An 18,091-nucleotide genomic window follows, 5' to 3' on the forward strand; every position below is an offset into this window, starting at 1 on the left:
CGAATATATAACGACTTTTAGAAAGTAAATTAGATTCTGATAATTTTGAGACTCATTTAAAAATGCAAACGTTTCCCCGCTTACAAAAAAACCCCAAACAAAGACAGTTGTTTATCATAATTTGATTTCATTCAATATGATTTCCAAATCACAATTTATGCTGTGTGCCTTCTTTATATCATAAAAACTAATCAATTCATTCACTACCAGATGTACTGTTTTAAAAAAGGTAAACATAGTTAAGCGCATGAAAATCAATTTGATATACACAAATGCTTATTTTATTTGACTGCTGTTTTAAGGGCTCTATGTAAAAGGTCATATGCTAGCACACATTTATATTATTTATATACTACACATTAATTGATTATTATTAGTATATATTAATAATATCCCGGTGTAACCTAAATTCGACGACGTAACAGATACACGCAGCAATAACAAATAAATGAAAGAAACATTGAACTGTTAAATCACACAGTCATTAACTTTAAACGTTGTTTTATTACCTTGGATTGATTCCAAGTCGATGAACAACTGTTTTATCGTAACTTGACAACAAAAACGGCGGCATATGACTCACTTCCAGTGTGAATGAAAGGTCACCTAAATTCAACGATTTTGATTGGTGGATATTCTCTTCATCATAGTTAGAGGTCAATATATGGTGGGCTTTACAGCCAGTTTCAATAACATGAACAGTAAGAGTCAAAAGTTGATAACTTGAACTAAATTGAACTTATTTACAAGGTGTTTAATAGTTATTGATTACTTTTCTGCTTTGCAACATGTTGGACAGAGAAAACTATCACCACGTCTGAGTACTTTCACTCTTGTGCAGAATTTCAAGAGGACCCACTTGTTGCAAGTGTCACATTGTCCCCACTGAACTATCTTTATGTGGTCATAATCTGATTTTTCAGGGTAGAATTTTCCACATCCACAACACTTTTCTTCTTCAGATTCAATGTCATTATCTGAATCCACGGCAGTGCTTGTCTTCACTTTTTTGTGGTGAGCTTGTGGTGGTTTCCCTTTTGTGTTATTGATTCTAGAGGTTTCTTTCTGGAATGTTTGGTGGTCTTTAAATGAAGGAAAAAAATTTCTCTTCATAGATGTGGATTGTGATTGAATGTGATTTTGTATTTAGCTCACCTTAGCACAACGTCGTCCGTCGTAAGTTGTGCGTTGTCCGTTGTGCAACTTCAACATTTGCATTGTTCACTCTCTAGAGGCCACATGTATTGTCCAATCTTCATAAAATTTAGTCAGAAGATTGGTTTCAATGATATCTTGGATGAGTTCGAAAATGGTTACATTTGCTTGAAAAACATGGCTGCCAAGGGTGGGGCATTTTTCCTAATATGGCTATATATGGCTTTAGTAAAATCTTGTTAACACTCTAGAGGCCACATTTATTGTCTTATCTTCAGAAGATTCATCCTAATAATATCTTGGACGAGTTAGAAAATGATGCCGGTTGATTGAAAAACATGGCCGCCAGGCCAGGTGGCTGGGCATTTTTCCTTATATATCTATAGTAAAACCTTGTTAACACTCTAGAGGCCACATTTATTTTCTGATCTTCATGAAACTTGCTCAGAAGATTTGTCCCACTGATATCTTTGATGAGTTCAAAAATGGTAACATTTGCTTGAAAAACATGGCTGCCAAGGGGCAGGGCATTTTTCCTAATATGGCTATATATGGCCATATTAAAATCTTGTTAACACTCTAGAGGCCACATTTATTGTCCAATCTTAATGAAACTTGGTCAGAAGATTTATCCCAATAATATCTTGGACGAGTTCGAAAATGATGCCGATTGGTTGAAAAACATGGCCTCCAGGGGGCGGGGCAATTTCCCTGATATGGCTATAGTAAAACCTTGTTAACACTCTAGAGGCCACATTTATTGTCCAATCTTGGCGAAATATGGTCAGATGATTTGTCTTAATGATATCTTGGATGAGTTCGAAAATGGTTACGTTTGCTTGAATAAAATGGCCGCCAAGGGGCGGGGCATTTTTCCTTATATGGCTATATAAGGCTATAGTAAAATCTTGTTAACACTCTAGAGGCCACATTTATAGTCCGATCTTCATGAAACTTGGTCAGAAGATTCATCCCAATTATATCTTGGAAGAGTTCAAAAATGATGCCGGTTGGTTGAAAAACATGGCCACCACAGGGGCGGGGCTATTTTCCTTAAATGGCCATAGTAAAACCTTGTTAACACTCTAGAGGTCACATTTATTTTCAGATCATCATGAAACTTGGTCAGAAGATTTATTCCAATGATATCTTGGATGAGTTCGAAAATGGTTTTGGTTGCTTTAAAAACATGGCCACCAGGGGCGGGGCATTTTTCCTTAAAATGGCTTTAGTAAAACCTTGTTAACACTCTTGAGGCCACATTTATTGTCCAATCTTCATGAAATTTGGTCAGAAGATTGGTCTCAATGATTTCTTGGATGAGTTCGAAAATAATTATGTTTGCTTGAAAAAAATGGCTTCCAAAGGGCTGGGCATTTTTCCTAATACATGTATGGCTATAGTAAAATCTTGTTAACACTCTAGAGGCCACATTAACTGTCCGATCTTCATGAAACTTGGTCAGAAGATTCATCCCTATAATATCTTGGGTGAGTTAAAAAATGATGCCGGTTGGTTGAAAAACATGGCTGCGAGGGGGCGGGGCATTTTTCCTTATATGGCTATAGTAAAACCTTGTTAACACTCTAGAGGCCACATTTATTTTCCGATCTTTGTGAAACTTGGTCAGAAGATTTGTCCCAATAATATCTTGTTATCTCAGGTGAGCGACTTTGGGCCTTTTAGGCCTTCTTGTTTTGTTATTACATCCTCATTAGTGATTGCCTTGCCTTCTACAACTTTGCCGAGGGTGTTTCTAGTTTTAGCAGCCTTAACATTTTCCAAAATGTTTCCACCTCTGTTGTTCAGGAATGTGTTTGCTGCATCAGTGTTAGTTGTTACAACTTTGGTTTCAGGCTGTTTGGTTTTGCTGTTGTCACTTTCATTGGCAGCTGGAAAGCTCAATGATGGGGCAATGTCATGACACAACATCCGGGTTCAGAGGATACTGCTTTGTTTGATGCCATCGGGGCATGGTGGACATGTGTTATCAGAACAGGATACCATGTGGTCATCATTTCATAATAAAGACTAGTCTGGTGAGGTGCTCTGCAAAGTCTGCTTGTCAAATATTTTAACGGTTGCGATAATAAATATCAATTAAATGTTAGGTCCTTTCAGTGTCTTTCCACACATCCAAATATTGGAGGGTGGACAGATTGGTATAAAAAGCCAGGGTCAGTGAGGAGTTGGGGAAAAGAGAATTGAACGTAGAGATGTAAAGATACAAGTAGTATAAAGAGAGTTGGTGGCAGTTTTTAGAGAGAATGGATTTTACCTAGATTGTGAAGACAGTTAACAAATTAACATTATTGGTGTATATATTTATTCTCGTAGTGTGTAAATACAATGTAGAGTATATATACTGTGTTGTGAAGTTATGATCTCCCCCCCCTCCTTGAAAAGTGTAACAATTGGATGGTGTCAGAGTGTTGGAATATACCTTGCATGCCAATCTGCACACATCATACCGGTTTATGACTCTTCTGCCAGATTCTCGCATGTAGCCATGGCATGTTGAGTTCCAGGAAACTTCAAATGGGCCAAAACAACTTATGTTCAATGGCTGGAGCAAGTGGCTGCAATGTGGAGGCAAGACAAACAGGATTATATGATTTTCTTTTGCCTATTGAATCAGTGGTAGTGATATGTGGCTTTTGTGACCATCATAGTAGACAAGCACTGTGGATTTGGCATTGTGGGGTGGCAAATACTTCACTAAATGCTCCCTCATGTACTGGCTGAATATATCAGTGTTTGACCATGCAACCCGTTTCGGAAACAACACCTGTAGCTCCAGACGAAGCACCTTGAAGTAATTCGCTTGCCGGGAAAGACAAAAAATGGTGGTACCTGATTACCCATGGCATTGGCTCCTCCAATCAAGGTTACTGTTTGAGACCTTCCAGATGTTATTGCCTTGGCTTTGTATACAGCACCAGTGATAATTTTTGGGGGTTTGTGGTCAACTGATAGGCCTTTCTCATCAACATTGAAAATTTCTTCCGGCAGACTCAGCAAATCATTTTCACTGGAGATCTCATTAAGCTATGCGAAGTAATTTGAATTGCACCTCTGGTGGCACATCTAGCACGGGAAGTCTCAAGACTGCAAGGCTTTTTGACGGACAATTCAGGAAATCTGTTCCGGAATTTGTATAGCCATCTGAGTGTGAGAGGGCGATCTTTATCTCTGAGGCCAAGATGGGCGGCATAGTCAGATGCCAGGTTGATAGCTTATGTTCTTGAGTATCCATACACGACCTCTGCCATGGAATTCAAATGCGGGGCCAACATGGTTTCTTGATCTTTTGAGAATAACTGGGTGCGGCCTGACTGCACATTATCAAGTGGGATGTTACCATGGACCCTATCTTTTAGTGTAGTAACTGGTACACCTGAAGTAGTGGCAGCTCTCTGCACAGACATATGATTTATCATCACTGCATCATAAGCCAATTTTAAATCTGCCTGGTCATAGCAACTTCGATATGGGCCTCTTTTTGTATCAGTTTTCTGAAAACAATTTAAAAAAACTGATTACCAAAATGCCCTTAATTGCAATTATGTGCTTGGTATTCTAAGTTAATTGGTCAATTATGCGCTTCCGTATTTTTCCAAGTGTTGAGCGAGTGACGTCATATCACATGATTTTTACTATCTTTACTATCAATGGCAGACGATTCAATGTACTACGAACCAGTTCAGTAAGAAAACGGGTACATATGTAGGCATTATATAGTCAGATGTAAAGAAAAGTAATTACAACAGCGAATTCGTTGAAAAATATAAGACTTACCTGTCTAATCTCCATTATTTTTCGAAATAATTGGGAGCGTAAAGCGGAAGTAGACCGTAGGAAAAACAGAAACGACCTTCACCTTTTAAATCACGCGTGAATTCCGATGACGCGATAAAAACTAAACATCGTCGAATTTAGGTGTCGTCGAATTTGGGTTACGGTAGGATATATTTCCTTTTTGTATTTTCACATTTAGCTTTCTGGTATTACAGAAAGCTGCTGAAGCACCCAAACTGTGGCAATTTATTCAGGCTGCTAAGAAAGTGTCAATCAACAAGACTAACAACTGATTTAATGTGCCTTTATTTAATGAACAATGTTAAATGTGTTGTTATTATTAATAATACTGATATTCAATCAATTCTTTTATCATACTGTAAAATGCTCAGTTTTTGTTTGTATTATGATAACATGATCTTCATTGCCCAATTGTAGCCCCAGTGTGGCGACAACTTTTTTAATTTGGCGAAAGTAAGTGGCGACAACTTTTTAAAGACCAGAGGGAACCCTGCTTATGTGTCATTAACAGCCGTACGGCTAGACAATCTCCATAGGAATTTCTGTTGGTACAAAGCCTTACGGCTAGCCTCTTGTCTAGCCGTACAGGACTGTACGGCCAGCCTCTTGTCTAGCCGTACGGAGCTGTACGACTAGCCACTGCCTTTCCGGACAGAGTATTTTCCGAACATTTTAACATTGTACATTCTTCGTGACTAATGTTTGAAAATTGTTATCTTATCATACAAGTGCTTGTATTATATAGGAAATATCATTTGTCGTCACAAAAGTATATTAACAGATTGGTAAAAACATATTATTTGTATGTTTATTCAATTGTCTTGAGCGTAAATTAAAAATAAGCAACTCTCATCTGGGAAAACAGAATATTTTGAACCCTAGTCAGTTTGACATCTGGTTACTTAGGACTTTAGTCACTTCGGCACCCGGTAGTTACTTCAGTTACTTCAGCACTTGAAGTTGGACATTTCGGCACTTATAGTAAGACGCTTCAGCACTGAGTTTGTTTTTAAAAAAGTACCTAGGTTTATAATAAATTAAATGCATTTATCAGTAAATAAATATCTTTCAACATACATTGTATTGTCATCTCAATGCCTTCTAGAGATTAATTTGATCTCAAAATTGAAAAATAATGGGAAATGAATAATAGTTTAATCTATATATAAACCTTTGCAAACCTCATAGAAATCGTTAAAAAAATAATGAATTAGATTAAATAATTTATTGTTACGTGTAATATATATATATTGTTCAATGTGTATTGTATTGTCATCGACACTAACGCTTTGACACTAACTTCATTTTTTAACCTAAGTAATTAATATCAGTGTTTTTCCACACCACTTTTGGAATGATACCTGCAGTACCGGTCAAATTGGAAAAATTAGAGTTGTTTTCATCCAAATTGGGAAATTTTATACTTCTTAGAGCATTTACAAATAGTTATAATCTGAATTTAACAAACTCAAACAAAGAAACAGTTTACCATCTAGTTTATTGTATACATGGCACAACAATAAATTTTATAGGTTAATGTCTGATCTTCAAGGTCCTTGAAATTTTCCGTAGGAAACAGGACACCTGGGTTTAAATTGATCACACATGGTTCCCTAACATCTAGGTAGAGAATGTTATGCCACCAATCAGAAAGCTGTCACAGTATTATAATAAATGTACGAATACATCATTTTCATAGTAACATTTTAATCCATTAAATTAACACGGAAAAAGAGGACCATAACTATCTAATAAAAATTAGACTTATGATAATGTAATTTATTATGCTCCCCCAAATTTTTTTGGGGGGGGGGGCATATAGTCGCCGCTTCGTCTGTCCGTGTGTCAGTGTGTCCATCCATCCATCCGTGCACAATTTTTGTCCGGGCTATTTCTCAGCAACTAATGACCGGAATTCAAAGAAACTTTATGGGAAGCTTCACTACCAAGAGGAGATGTGCTTATTATCAGCAGGTTCTGGTTGGATGATTTTTTACAGAGTTATGGCCCTTTGAAATTTTCCATTAACTGTAAATCATAGTGCAATTCTTGTCCGGGCTATTTCTCAGCAACTAATGACCAGAATTCAATGAAACTTTATGGGAAGCTTCACTACCAAGAGGAGATGTGCATATTATCAGCGGGTTCTGGTTGGATGATTTTTCACAGAGTTATGGCCCTTTGAAATTATCCATTGTACATATAGTGCAATTCTTGTCCAGGCTATTTCTCAGCAACTAATGACCGAAATTCAATGAAACTTTATGGGAAGCTTCACTATCAAGAGGAGATGTGCATATTATCAGCTGGTTCTGGTCGGATGATTTTTCACAGAGTTATGGCCCTTTGAAATTTTCCATTGTACATATAGTGCAATTCTTGTCCGGGCTATTTCTCAGCAAATAATGACCGGAATTCAATGAAACTTTATGAAAAGCTTCACTACCAACAGGAGATGTGCATATTATCAGCCGGTTCTTGTCGGATGATTTTTCACAGATTTATGGCCCTTTGAAATTTTCCATTGTACATACATGTATAGTGCAATTCTCGTCCGAGCTATTTCTCAGCAACTTATTACAGGAATTCAATGAAACTTTATGGGAAGCTTCACTACCAACAGGAGATATGCATATTTTCAGCCGGTAATGGTCGGATGATTTTTCAACACAGAGTTATGGCCCTTTGGAATTTTCGATAAACTGTACATATAGTGCAATTTCTTGTCCGGGCTATTTCTCCCCAACTACTGAATGGAATTCAATGAAGCTTTATGGGAAGCTTAACTACCTTGAGGAGATGCGCATGTTATTTGTGGGTTCTGGTTAGATGATTTATTTAGAGAGTTATGGCCCTTTGACATTTTTAAGTTGCTAAACCATCCATCGTATTATTTTGTCCATAGTTACATGTATGCCGCTCAAGACATTTCCTTTTCTCTGAATACAATGTATATAGTGCAATATTGTGACAGAAAAAACCTTTGGGGAGCATCACCCGTCTCCAACGGTTTCTTGTTTGAAGAGCTAGCAAACAAGTCGCATGTTTTTCACAAGAAGCTATTCTTACTGCTACTGTAATACAACCAATCAAAGTGTAGCTCATACTTTGTATTAATCATTTTATTTTCGAAACCTAAACGCGGACCCTAAGTTCAAGGTCAAGGTCAAAGGGGTAAAAATGTGTGTGCCTATGGAAAGGCCTTGTCCATATACACATGCATACCAAATGAATATATATATACATGTATGAAGGTTACATCTGAAGCGACATAGAAGTTATGAGCATTTTTGGAAAACTAAACGCAAAAGTGTAACAGACAGACACACAGACGGACAGATAGACAGACGGACATGCTATCACTTTATGCCCACCTTTCGGGGCATAAAAATCATGAACCATTTTAATTTATGCATATTTTGTCAAGAAGATATCACCAAACTGAAGTGTGGAAAAGCTGTAATATGTTTTGCCGTTTGATATGGTCTGTATCTGTATAACATTCTAATTGAGCAACAATTATTTATCTTTGAATTGTTCTTCATAATTGTCGACATCGTCTTTTTTGTATGCTTTCTTTGAGAAATGTATGGGCAGTTAATGATTTTTATGCCCCCCTTCGAAGAAGAGGGGGTATATCGTTTTGCACATGTCGGTTGGTCCGTCGGTCAGTCCGTCCACCAGATGGTTTCCGGATGATAACTCAAGGACGCTTAGGCCTAGGATCATGAAACTTCATAGGTACATTGATCATAGCTTGCAGATGACCCCTATTGATTTTCAGGACACTATGTCAAAGGTCAAGGTCACAGTGACTCAAAATAGTAAAATGGTTTCCAGATGATAACTCAAGAATGCTTACGCCTAGGATCATGAAACTTCATAGGTACACTGTACATTGATCATGACCGGCAGATAACCCCTATTGATTTTCTGGTCACTAGGTCAAAGTCAAGGTCACAGTGACTCGAAATAGTAAAATGGTTTCTGGATGATAACTCAAGAATGCTTATGTCTAGGATCATGAAACTTCAAAGGTACATTGATCATGACTGGCAAATGACCCCTATAGATTTTCAGGTTACTAGGTCAAAGGTCAAGGTCACAGTGACTCGAAACAGTAAAATGCCTCCTGGATAATAACTCAAGAATGTTTAATACGCCTAAGTTAAAGATCATGAAACTTCATAAATACATTGATCATGACTGGCAGATGACCCCTATTGATTTTCAGGTCACTAGGTCAAAGGTCAAGGTCACAGTGACTCGAAACAGTAAAATGGTTTCTGGATGATAACTCAAGAATGCTTACGCCTAGGATCATGAAACTTCATAGGATCATTGATCATGAATGACAGATGAACCCTATTGATTGTCAGGTCACTAGGTCAAAGGTCAAGGTCACATTGACTTGAAACAGTAAAATGGTTTCCGGATGATAACTCAAGAATGCTTACGCCTAGGATCATGAAACTTTATAGGTACATTGATAATGACTGTAAGATGACCCCTATTGATTTTCAGGTCACTAGGTCAAAGGTCAAGGTCACAGTGACTCAAAATAGTAAAATGGTTTCTGGATGATAACTCAAGAATGCTTACAGCTAGGATTATGAAACTTCATAAGTACATTGATCATGACTGGCAGATGACCCCTATTAATTTTCAGGTCACTAGGTCAAGGGTCAAGTTCACAGTGACTGGAAATAGTAAAATGGTTTCCTGATGATAACTCAAGAATAATTAGGCCTAGGATCATGAAACTTCATAGGTTCATTGATCATGACTGGCAGATGACCTCTATTGATTTTCAGGTCACTAGGTAAAAGGTCAAGGTCACAGTGACACAAAACGTATTCACACAATAGCTGCCACTACAATTGAGAGTCCATATGGGGGGCATGCATGTTTTACAAACAGCCCTTGTTTTAGAAAAAAATTTATTAAAAAAATGTTTTTTATATAATAACAATTGCCAAATTGGATATTAAGTAACAAATGTTGACAATTTTCATATACTGGCAAGCATACAACCATTAAAAGGCATTATACAGTGGATGTGGTCTGCTTAAGTTAATATAAACAAGCAAATTTGTTGAATTGATATCACACGCCAATATCCTTCTGGACACAAAAGTGTTATATTTGACACTCAAAAAAGCATTTTTTCAAGATACAAAGGGCCATAACTTAGTTATTAACAGATGGTGACAATGCCATTTTGCGTGCATCATTCTCTTATCCATATATATACTCATACCAAGTTTCAATGAAATCCGCAAAAGCACTTCCAAGATATGGCTCCGGACGGACGGAAAGACGGACGGACGGACAAGGCCAAAACAATATCCCTTCGCCAATGGCGGGGGATAAAAAGACTCAATTTTTGTGTGTGATATATGTTTTGGTTACAATCAAATGGGTATTTGGAAGTTTATGAAGTCCCTTTGCTCCTGGGGCTATAGTTTGACAGGACCTGAGGATCGTGTCTCAGTCGTAATACCTCCAGTGATCATTTTTGCTTTTTTTTCTTACAGCCTGTGCCAGATTGGGAAAATTAGCGCGATAAACCATGAAATTGGGAAAAATAGCGCGATAAACCATGAAATTGGGAAACATTATAAATATGATTATAAGAACAGAATTAAAATTATTAAAGTATGTTTGACAGCATTTTTATATTATAAAGTACTAATTTAATGTGTTCTTACAATGAAGACAATGTTAAGTTAATATCCTTCCACATTCATATTGAACTTGCAATAATCTATATAGATTCTTAAATATACCATTTAATCATAACCTCTTTAACAGTAAGAATTTAGTTCAGTATTCTTTTAAATTAAATATCATATGGTGAAAACATTAACACATATTTATAAAAAAAACGCTTTAGTGTTCTTGCTATGTTAATGATGTATTATATGGAGTTAAAATAATTTATTTCATTTCTTTACCTTTCAACATCTTGCACTTTAAAGCGTGACAAACATAATAAAGCAGAATATGCATATGAATCTGATTTTACACAGATCCACTAACATATAAATCATATCATGTTTGTCTCTTTCCATTTTCAAACGATACTCATCTTGAAATGCATTAACTTTGTGAGTAATGGTAGGCTAACTCTAATTTCCCAACACTGATTTCCGTGATGCACATTCACTGTGAAGATTTGTAATAAATATTTGTTGTTTTTATCTCAAACGTTATATTTTGCGTTAATTGACACACGCATTAAATTATTCCGTAATAACCATATGATATCCATGTTAATTTGAATGTTATTTATCATTTTCGCCGCGCATTGCAAATTTCTCGTCTGCTTGCCGCCATCTTGGGCGTGTGTAAAAACAGGCGTTTACAATCGGGATACATCGACTATTGTCGGTATCCTCCGCAATATAAAGAGAGATGTGGATAGCAACGTAAAATCGTATTCGGCCAAATTCGCTAAAAATACGTAAGTCAGTTGTTGTTCGGCGACGACTCAGCAACTCGATCGGCACTCGTTCGAAATTATTGCTAAATTACATTGTAATCTTATTGGCTTTATTGGGAAAATTTTGTCTTTTTTTGGGAAATTTTAATCAAATTTTTGGGAAAAAACGTCATTTTTTGCAATTGGGAAGCAGCCGAATATCGGCTGTAATTTCTGGCAAAAAAAATCACTGACCTCATTAACTAACTAGACTCACAAAAGTTTGGACACATTTTGAATAATAGCTGCATTTGGCTATGTGTTTTGTTTACGGAACCATATTTAATGTCGACATTTTCTGTTGCTGTGGCCGGGGAGCAACTTGAGGAAAACCACACTGTCACACACATCAAGAAAAAAGACTTTTAATTGTAAAGATGCATATCTACTTATTTGACCTTTAATATACTAGACATTTATTCAAACAATGAATAATTCCCCTTATTTGAAGATATAAACCTATTAAAAATCTAATATTGCTGATAATTGTTTTAAATGGTGAAACATATTTTTTAAGTACATGGCTTTAGTGGAATAATTAGAACTCACACCTACAAACATCACCTTTAAAGATAAATTAACTGTTACACTGTTATTGATAGACTTTAAAGATAAATAATAATTTTATTAAACTTTCAAATGAAACAGAAATTTGTCTGGCTTATGAGCTCAGAACAACATGATATTATCTCACTTTTTGCCACCTTCTTGTATAATGCCTACAATAAAAGAACTAATTTGGTAACTTGTTAAAACCTGTGTAACTTTAGATAAATGTTGCATAATATTATATACTATTTATGAATAATGATTATGCAAAATCTTAAATAGTTTAGTGTAGGATCTTAGTATTACTTGTGAGTTCATATATATTTCATAGTGAGTACAATTTAACATTTGTGTATCATCTTATACGAATTAAGCTTTATTTATTTCTTTAATATCCTTACTTCTAGTTTATTGTGTTAATGATGCAATATATTATGATGCTTTATTTGTGATTCATATGTCATTATTAATGTGACCCGTAATTGGTTTAATAAACAATTCTTATTCTTACAGTATAGAATATATGGTTGCGAAAATATTTTTTACTAAATTTCACTTAAACTTCCATGATTCATAGTTTAATAAAATAAATGAACTATGATTATAATGTAAGGAATTTCGACTGTGACAAGTTTTTGCATTAAAATGCCCCTTGGTTGGTTTTTAGCTCATCTATTTTTTGAAAAAAATTATGAGCTATTGTCATCACCTTGGCGTCGGCGTTCGGTTAAGTTTTGCGTTTGGGTCCACTTTTCTCATAAAGTATCAATGCTATTGCATTTGAACTTGGTACACTTACTTACTATCATGAGGGGACTGGGCAGGCAAAGTTAGATTACTCTGGCGTGCATTTTGACAGAATTTAAAGTGCCCTTTTTATACTTAGTAAATTGAAAATTTTGGTTAAGTTTTGTGTTTAGGTCCATTTTATTCCTTAAGTATCCAAGCTATTGCTTTCATACTTGCAACACTTACTAACTATCATAAGGGGACTGTGCAGGCAAAGTTATGTAACTCTGACTGGCATTTTGACAGAATTATGGGCCCTTTATACTTAGAAAATTGAAAATTTGGTTAAGTTTTGTGTTTTGGTCCACTGTACGCCTAAAGTAGCATACATATTGCTTTTATACTTGGAACACTCGCAAGCTATCATAAGGGGACAGTAAAGGACAAGTTGCATAACTCTGGTTGTCATTTTTACAAACTTATGGCCCTTTTTTGACTTACTAACTTTAAATATATGGTTAAATTTTGTGTTTAGATCCACTTTACTTCTAAAGTATCAAGACTATTGCTTTCAAACTTCAAAAACTTTCATGCTTTCATGAGGGTACTGTACTGGCAAGTTGAATTTTACCTTGACCTTTGAATGACCTTGACTTTCAAGGTCAAATTATTAAAATTTGCTAAAATTGCCATAACTTCTTTATTTATTATTAGATTTGATTGATACTTTGACAAAACAACACTTACCTGACATACCACAATAGACTGCACCCAATCCATCCCCCCCTCCCCTCCCCTTTTTTTTTTAAAACCTTTTTTTAAATTTTTTTTTTTAATTTTTGGGAGATAATGTAATAAATGACCACACCCCCACACTATACACCCTCTCCACTCCACCCCTCCCTCCTTTGTGATTGAAATTGAGATAGGTCCCTTCACCTTTAAAAAGAAAAATAGATGAGCGATCTGCACCCGCAAGGCGGTGCTCTTGTTATACTACAGCATAGTCCTTGAGGGAGTAATACTCCTCTTTTAGTGCTATGTGGTTTCTTTCCAAGTTAAATGACCTTAATTATACCCACGTTTTTCGGAGAAAAAGTGGGGATATAATGGTGATGTGCGTCTGTCCGTCCGTCCTGGCCACCTGCTCCTCCTACACTATTAGCACTAGAACCTTGAAACTTACATGCATGGTAGCTATAAGCATATGTGCGACGGTGACAGTGACAGAATTTTGATCTGACCCCTCAGTCAAAAGTTATGGGTGTTGGGGCGGAGCCGGGTCAGAGATTTTCACTCATTTTTTTAAATGTTATTTTACATTAACTTCTTCATTTCTGCACCGATTTACTTCAAATTGTTACTGAGCCTCTCTTATGACAATACGGTCAATCTCAGCTATGCATGGCCCCATAACCAACCCTGGGGCGCCCTGGCCACATAGGCCACGCCCACTCAAAATTGCCTTTTACTATAATTTCTTCATTTCTACACTGATTCACTTCAAATTGATACTGAACCTCTCTTATGACAATACAGTCAATCTCAGCTATGCATGGCCCCATTACCAACCCTGGGGCGCCCCGCCCACATAGACCACACCAACCCAAAATAACCTTTTACTATAATTTCTTCATTTCTACACCGACTCACTTCAAATTAATACTTAATCTCTCTTATGACAATACGGTCAATCTCAACTATGCAAGTCCCCATTACCAACCCTGGTCCCTGGGGCGCCCCTGGATCAAACATGAGGCGTGGGGATACGCGTCGGTCTCTGCCGCGCCATTTCTAGTTAAGTGTTTGGTGGACTTGGCTAAAATTTCTTCAGCTGAATAACCTTTATATGTAGCTAATGGTGAAAAAGATAAACTTTAGTGTCCGTGGCATGTCTAGTTACATGTAATCCTACAAGTTCTCATGGATGTACATTGTTACATTGGAAGAAAAAATTGTCTTGCCAATTCTTGGTCGGTCATAATAAAATTGTACACTTGATTTGACTTTTTTTTTTCATTTTTTCCAGTGTATTAAACAGGGCATGGAATCCAATTTCTGTGACAATCGAGGGATATCGGCATCAAGTGACCGTGAAGTTACAGACATGTTGACGTCTAATAACATCTTTAATAGCATGGATAATGAGCTGTTCTGGTGTGACACCTGTGGACGTGGTCTGCGGGACCTGATTAGTTTGAGACAGCATGTTGCGGAGCACATTGTTGATGTCATTGCAGACAAAAATGATACTTACGCCAGCCAAACTTTACATGCAGGCCTTTTTGGTTATCAAGAAGGTGTAACAGATGGAAATGTGAAGGAAAAATTAGAAGACACTACACTAGGTATGCTTAGTCTCTGTTCTCATATTGTTTGATATCTGTCCTCACATTGTTTGTTCAAACAATAAATGGAGGCTGTCAAGGCAGGGTTTTTTTTTTAGACAAAGGGGAAGACGCTGGACGCTGGGTGATAGGGGAAAATAGAGGACGAAAGAGACATATTTGGAGACAAAAAAAACAACAGTTTTAATGCTTTTTTCATAATTAAGTACGTTTGACAAGATTAAATTGAAAAAGAATTGAGATATTATAATCATGAGACACATCATTCTATTAAAAAAAATAAAAAAAAATTTTTAGGGGGAATTTTTTGGTCCTGAAAGGGGAAAAAACCAGCCTAGTTTGGTGGGGGAAGACGTCTCCGGCGTCTGTTATATAAGGTAAAAAATGCCTGCAAGGGATTCCTATATTCCAAAATGTTCATGTATTTTGTACACAAATCCTGTAAATGTTTTGCATAAAGCTCCTATATTTCCTAATTTTTTTTGCCTTTTGGATTTGTTTCCTTTATTTTGCTAAAATAGGTAATTATTGCAACAGATGTTTGTTGGTTTACCATGTGTCAACCCTACTTTTGTGTATTTTTTTTAGCTCACCTGAGCTCAACGTGCTCATGTTGAGCTCTTTTGATCACCTTTTGTCCATTGTGCGTTTTCTGTTGTCAACATTTACCTTGTTAACACTCTAGAGGCCACACTGATTGTCCAATCTTCATGGAACTTGTCCAGAACATGTGTCCCAATTATCTTAGACGAGTTTGAAAATGGTTCCAGTTGGTTGAAAAACATGGGCGCCAGCGAGTGGGGCAATTTTCCTTGTTTGGCTATTGTAAAACATTGTTAACACTCTTAGAAGTCTTATTTATTATGCCCCCCTTCAAAGAAGAGGGGGTATATTGCTTTGCTCATGTCGGTCTGTCGGTCGGTCTGTCGGTCGGTCCGTCCACCAGGTGGTTGTCAGACGATAACTCAAGAACGCTTGGGCCTAGGATCATGAAACTTCATAGGTACATTGATCATGACTCGCAGATGACCCCTATTGATTTTGAGGTCACTAGGTCAAAGGTCAAGGTCACAGTGACCAGAAATAGTAAAATGGTTTTTGAATGATAACTCAAGAACGCATACGCCTAGGATCATGAAACTTCATGGGTAGATTGATCATGACTTGCAGATGACCCCTATAGATTTTGAGGTCACTCGGTCAAAGTCAAGGTCACGGTGACCCGAAATAGTAAAATGGTTTCCCGATGATAACTCAAGAACGCATACGCCTAGGATCATGAAACTTCATGGGTATATTGATCATGACTCGCAGATGACCCCTATTGATTTTGAGGTCACTAGGTCAAAGGTCAAGGTCACGGTGACCCGAAATAGTAAAATGGTTTTCGGATGATAACTCAAGAACGCATACGCCTAGGATCATGAAACTTCATAGGTAGATTGATCATGACTTGCAGATTACCCCTATTGATTTTGAGGTCACAAGGTCAAAGGTCAAGGTCACGGTGACCCGAAATAGTAAAATGATTTTCGGATGATAACTCAAGAACGCTTTTGCCTAGGATCATGACACTTCATAGGTACATTGATCGTGACCCGCAGATGACCCCTATTGATTTTCAGGTCACTAGGTCAAAGGTCAAGGTAACAGTGACAAAAATCGTATTTACATAATGGCTGCCACTACAACGGACAGCCCATATGGGGGGCATGCATGTTTTACAAACAGCCCTTGTTGTCCATTCTTATTGAAAATTTGTCAGAATATTTTTTATTATGATGTCTTGGATCAGTTGGAAAATGGTTCTGGTCTGTTGAAAAACATTGCCTCCAGGGGGCATGGCATTTTTCCTTTTATGGCTTGAGTAAAACCTTGTTTACACTCTAGATGTCATAACTTTAGTCCAATTTTCATAAACTTGGTCAGAACATGTGTCCCATTAATATCTTGGACAAGTTAAAAAAAAGATCTGTTTGGTTTAAATTCAAGGCCGCCAGGGGTGGGGCAGTTTTTCTTAAATGGCTGTATCAAAATTTAGGTAACACTCTAAAAGTCCCATTTATTGTCATATCTTCATGAAACTTAGTCAGAACATTTGTTGTAATGGTCTGTTGAAGAACATGGCCACTAGGGGGTGAGACATTCCTTATATTGCTATAGTAAAACCTTGAGGACACATTTTTAGTCTAATCTTCATGCAAATTGGTCAGAACATTTTGTTGAAATGATATCTGGGCTGAGTTTGAAAATGATTCGGGTCCGTTGAAAAACATGGGACACCTGGGGGCGGGGCATTTGTCCTTTTATGGTTATAGTAAAATCTTGTTAACTCTCTAGAAGTCACATTTATGGTCAAATCTTTATAAAACTTGATCAGAAAATATGTTGTAATGAATAGCTCGGCTTAGGTCGAAAATGGTTATAGTTTGTCGAAAAACATGGCCCCCAGGCGGCGGGGCATTTTTCCTGATATGGCTATTGTGAAACCTAATGTTAACAATATAGAAGCTAAATTGTTAGTGCAATCGAAATGAAAGTTAGTCAGAACGCTTGTTATATTGACTTCTTGGTCAAGTTCTAAATTTTTTCCGGTTTGTTGAAAAACATGGCTGCTTGATGCGGGGGTAATTTTATTTATATGGCTGTAGTGAAAACTTGTTGACACTATATAAGCCACATTTATAGGACAATCTGCATGAAACTTGGTCAGAAAATTTTGTCCCAATTGAATATCAGCTGAGATTGGAACTAGGTCATGTGAGCTAAAAACTAGGTCACAAAGACAAATAAAAAAACAACACATTAATACAAAATATTAATACTTTGAAGTTACCTTTTTGGTCCAATCTTTATGAATTATCAGCTCGCTAAAATTCTCAGAATAGTCTAGTTCCTTTGGATATCAGGTGAGTGCCTTTGGGACCATAGTCCTCTTGTTTTGTTTGCTCCTTATGCTCACTTTTAGCTCACCAGAGCACAACGTGCTCATGGTGAGTTTTTGTGA

General features: G+C 36.8%; 1 protein-coding gene across 4 annotated transcripts in view; it reads left to right on the plus strand.

The window, feature by feature from the left end:
• The window catches only part of LOC127831774 (gastrula zinc finger protein XlCGF57.1-like), a 216,836-nt gene that overhangs the window by 14,929 nt on the left and 183,816 nt on the right, over positions 1-18,091 (plus strand). For all 4 annotated transcript variants that reach the window (XM_052356822.1, XM_052356826.1, XM_052356825.1 and 1 more), the window contains exon 2: positions 14,766-15,084. In XM_052356822.1, coding sequence (XP_052212782.1) covers positions 14,781-15,084 — 304 coding nt within the window. In that variant the 5' untranslated portion in view covers positions 14,766-14,780. The remainder of the gene's footprint in view (positions 1-14,765; positions 15,085-18,091) is intronic.

This window comes from Dreissena polymorpha, chromosome 5, assembly GCF_020536995.1.
Source record: "Dreissena polymorpha isolate Duluth1 chromosome 5, UMN_Dpol_1.0, whole genome shotgun sequence".
Classification (NCBI taxonomy): Eukaryota; Metazoa; Mollusca; class Bivalvia; order Myida; family Dreissenidae; genus Dreissena; species Dreissena polymorpha.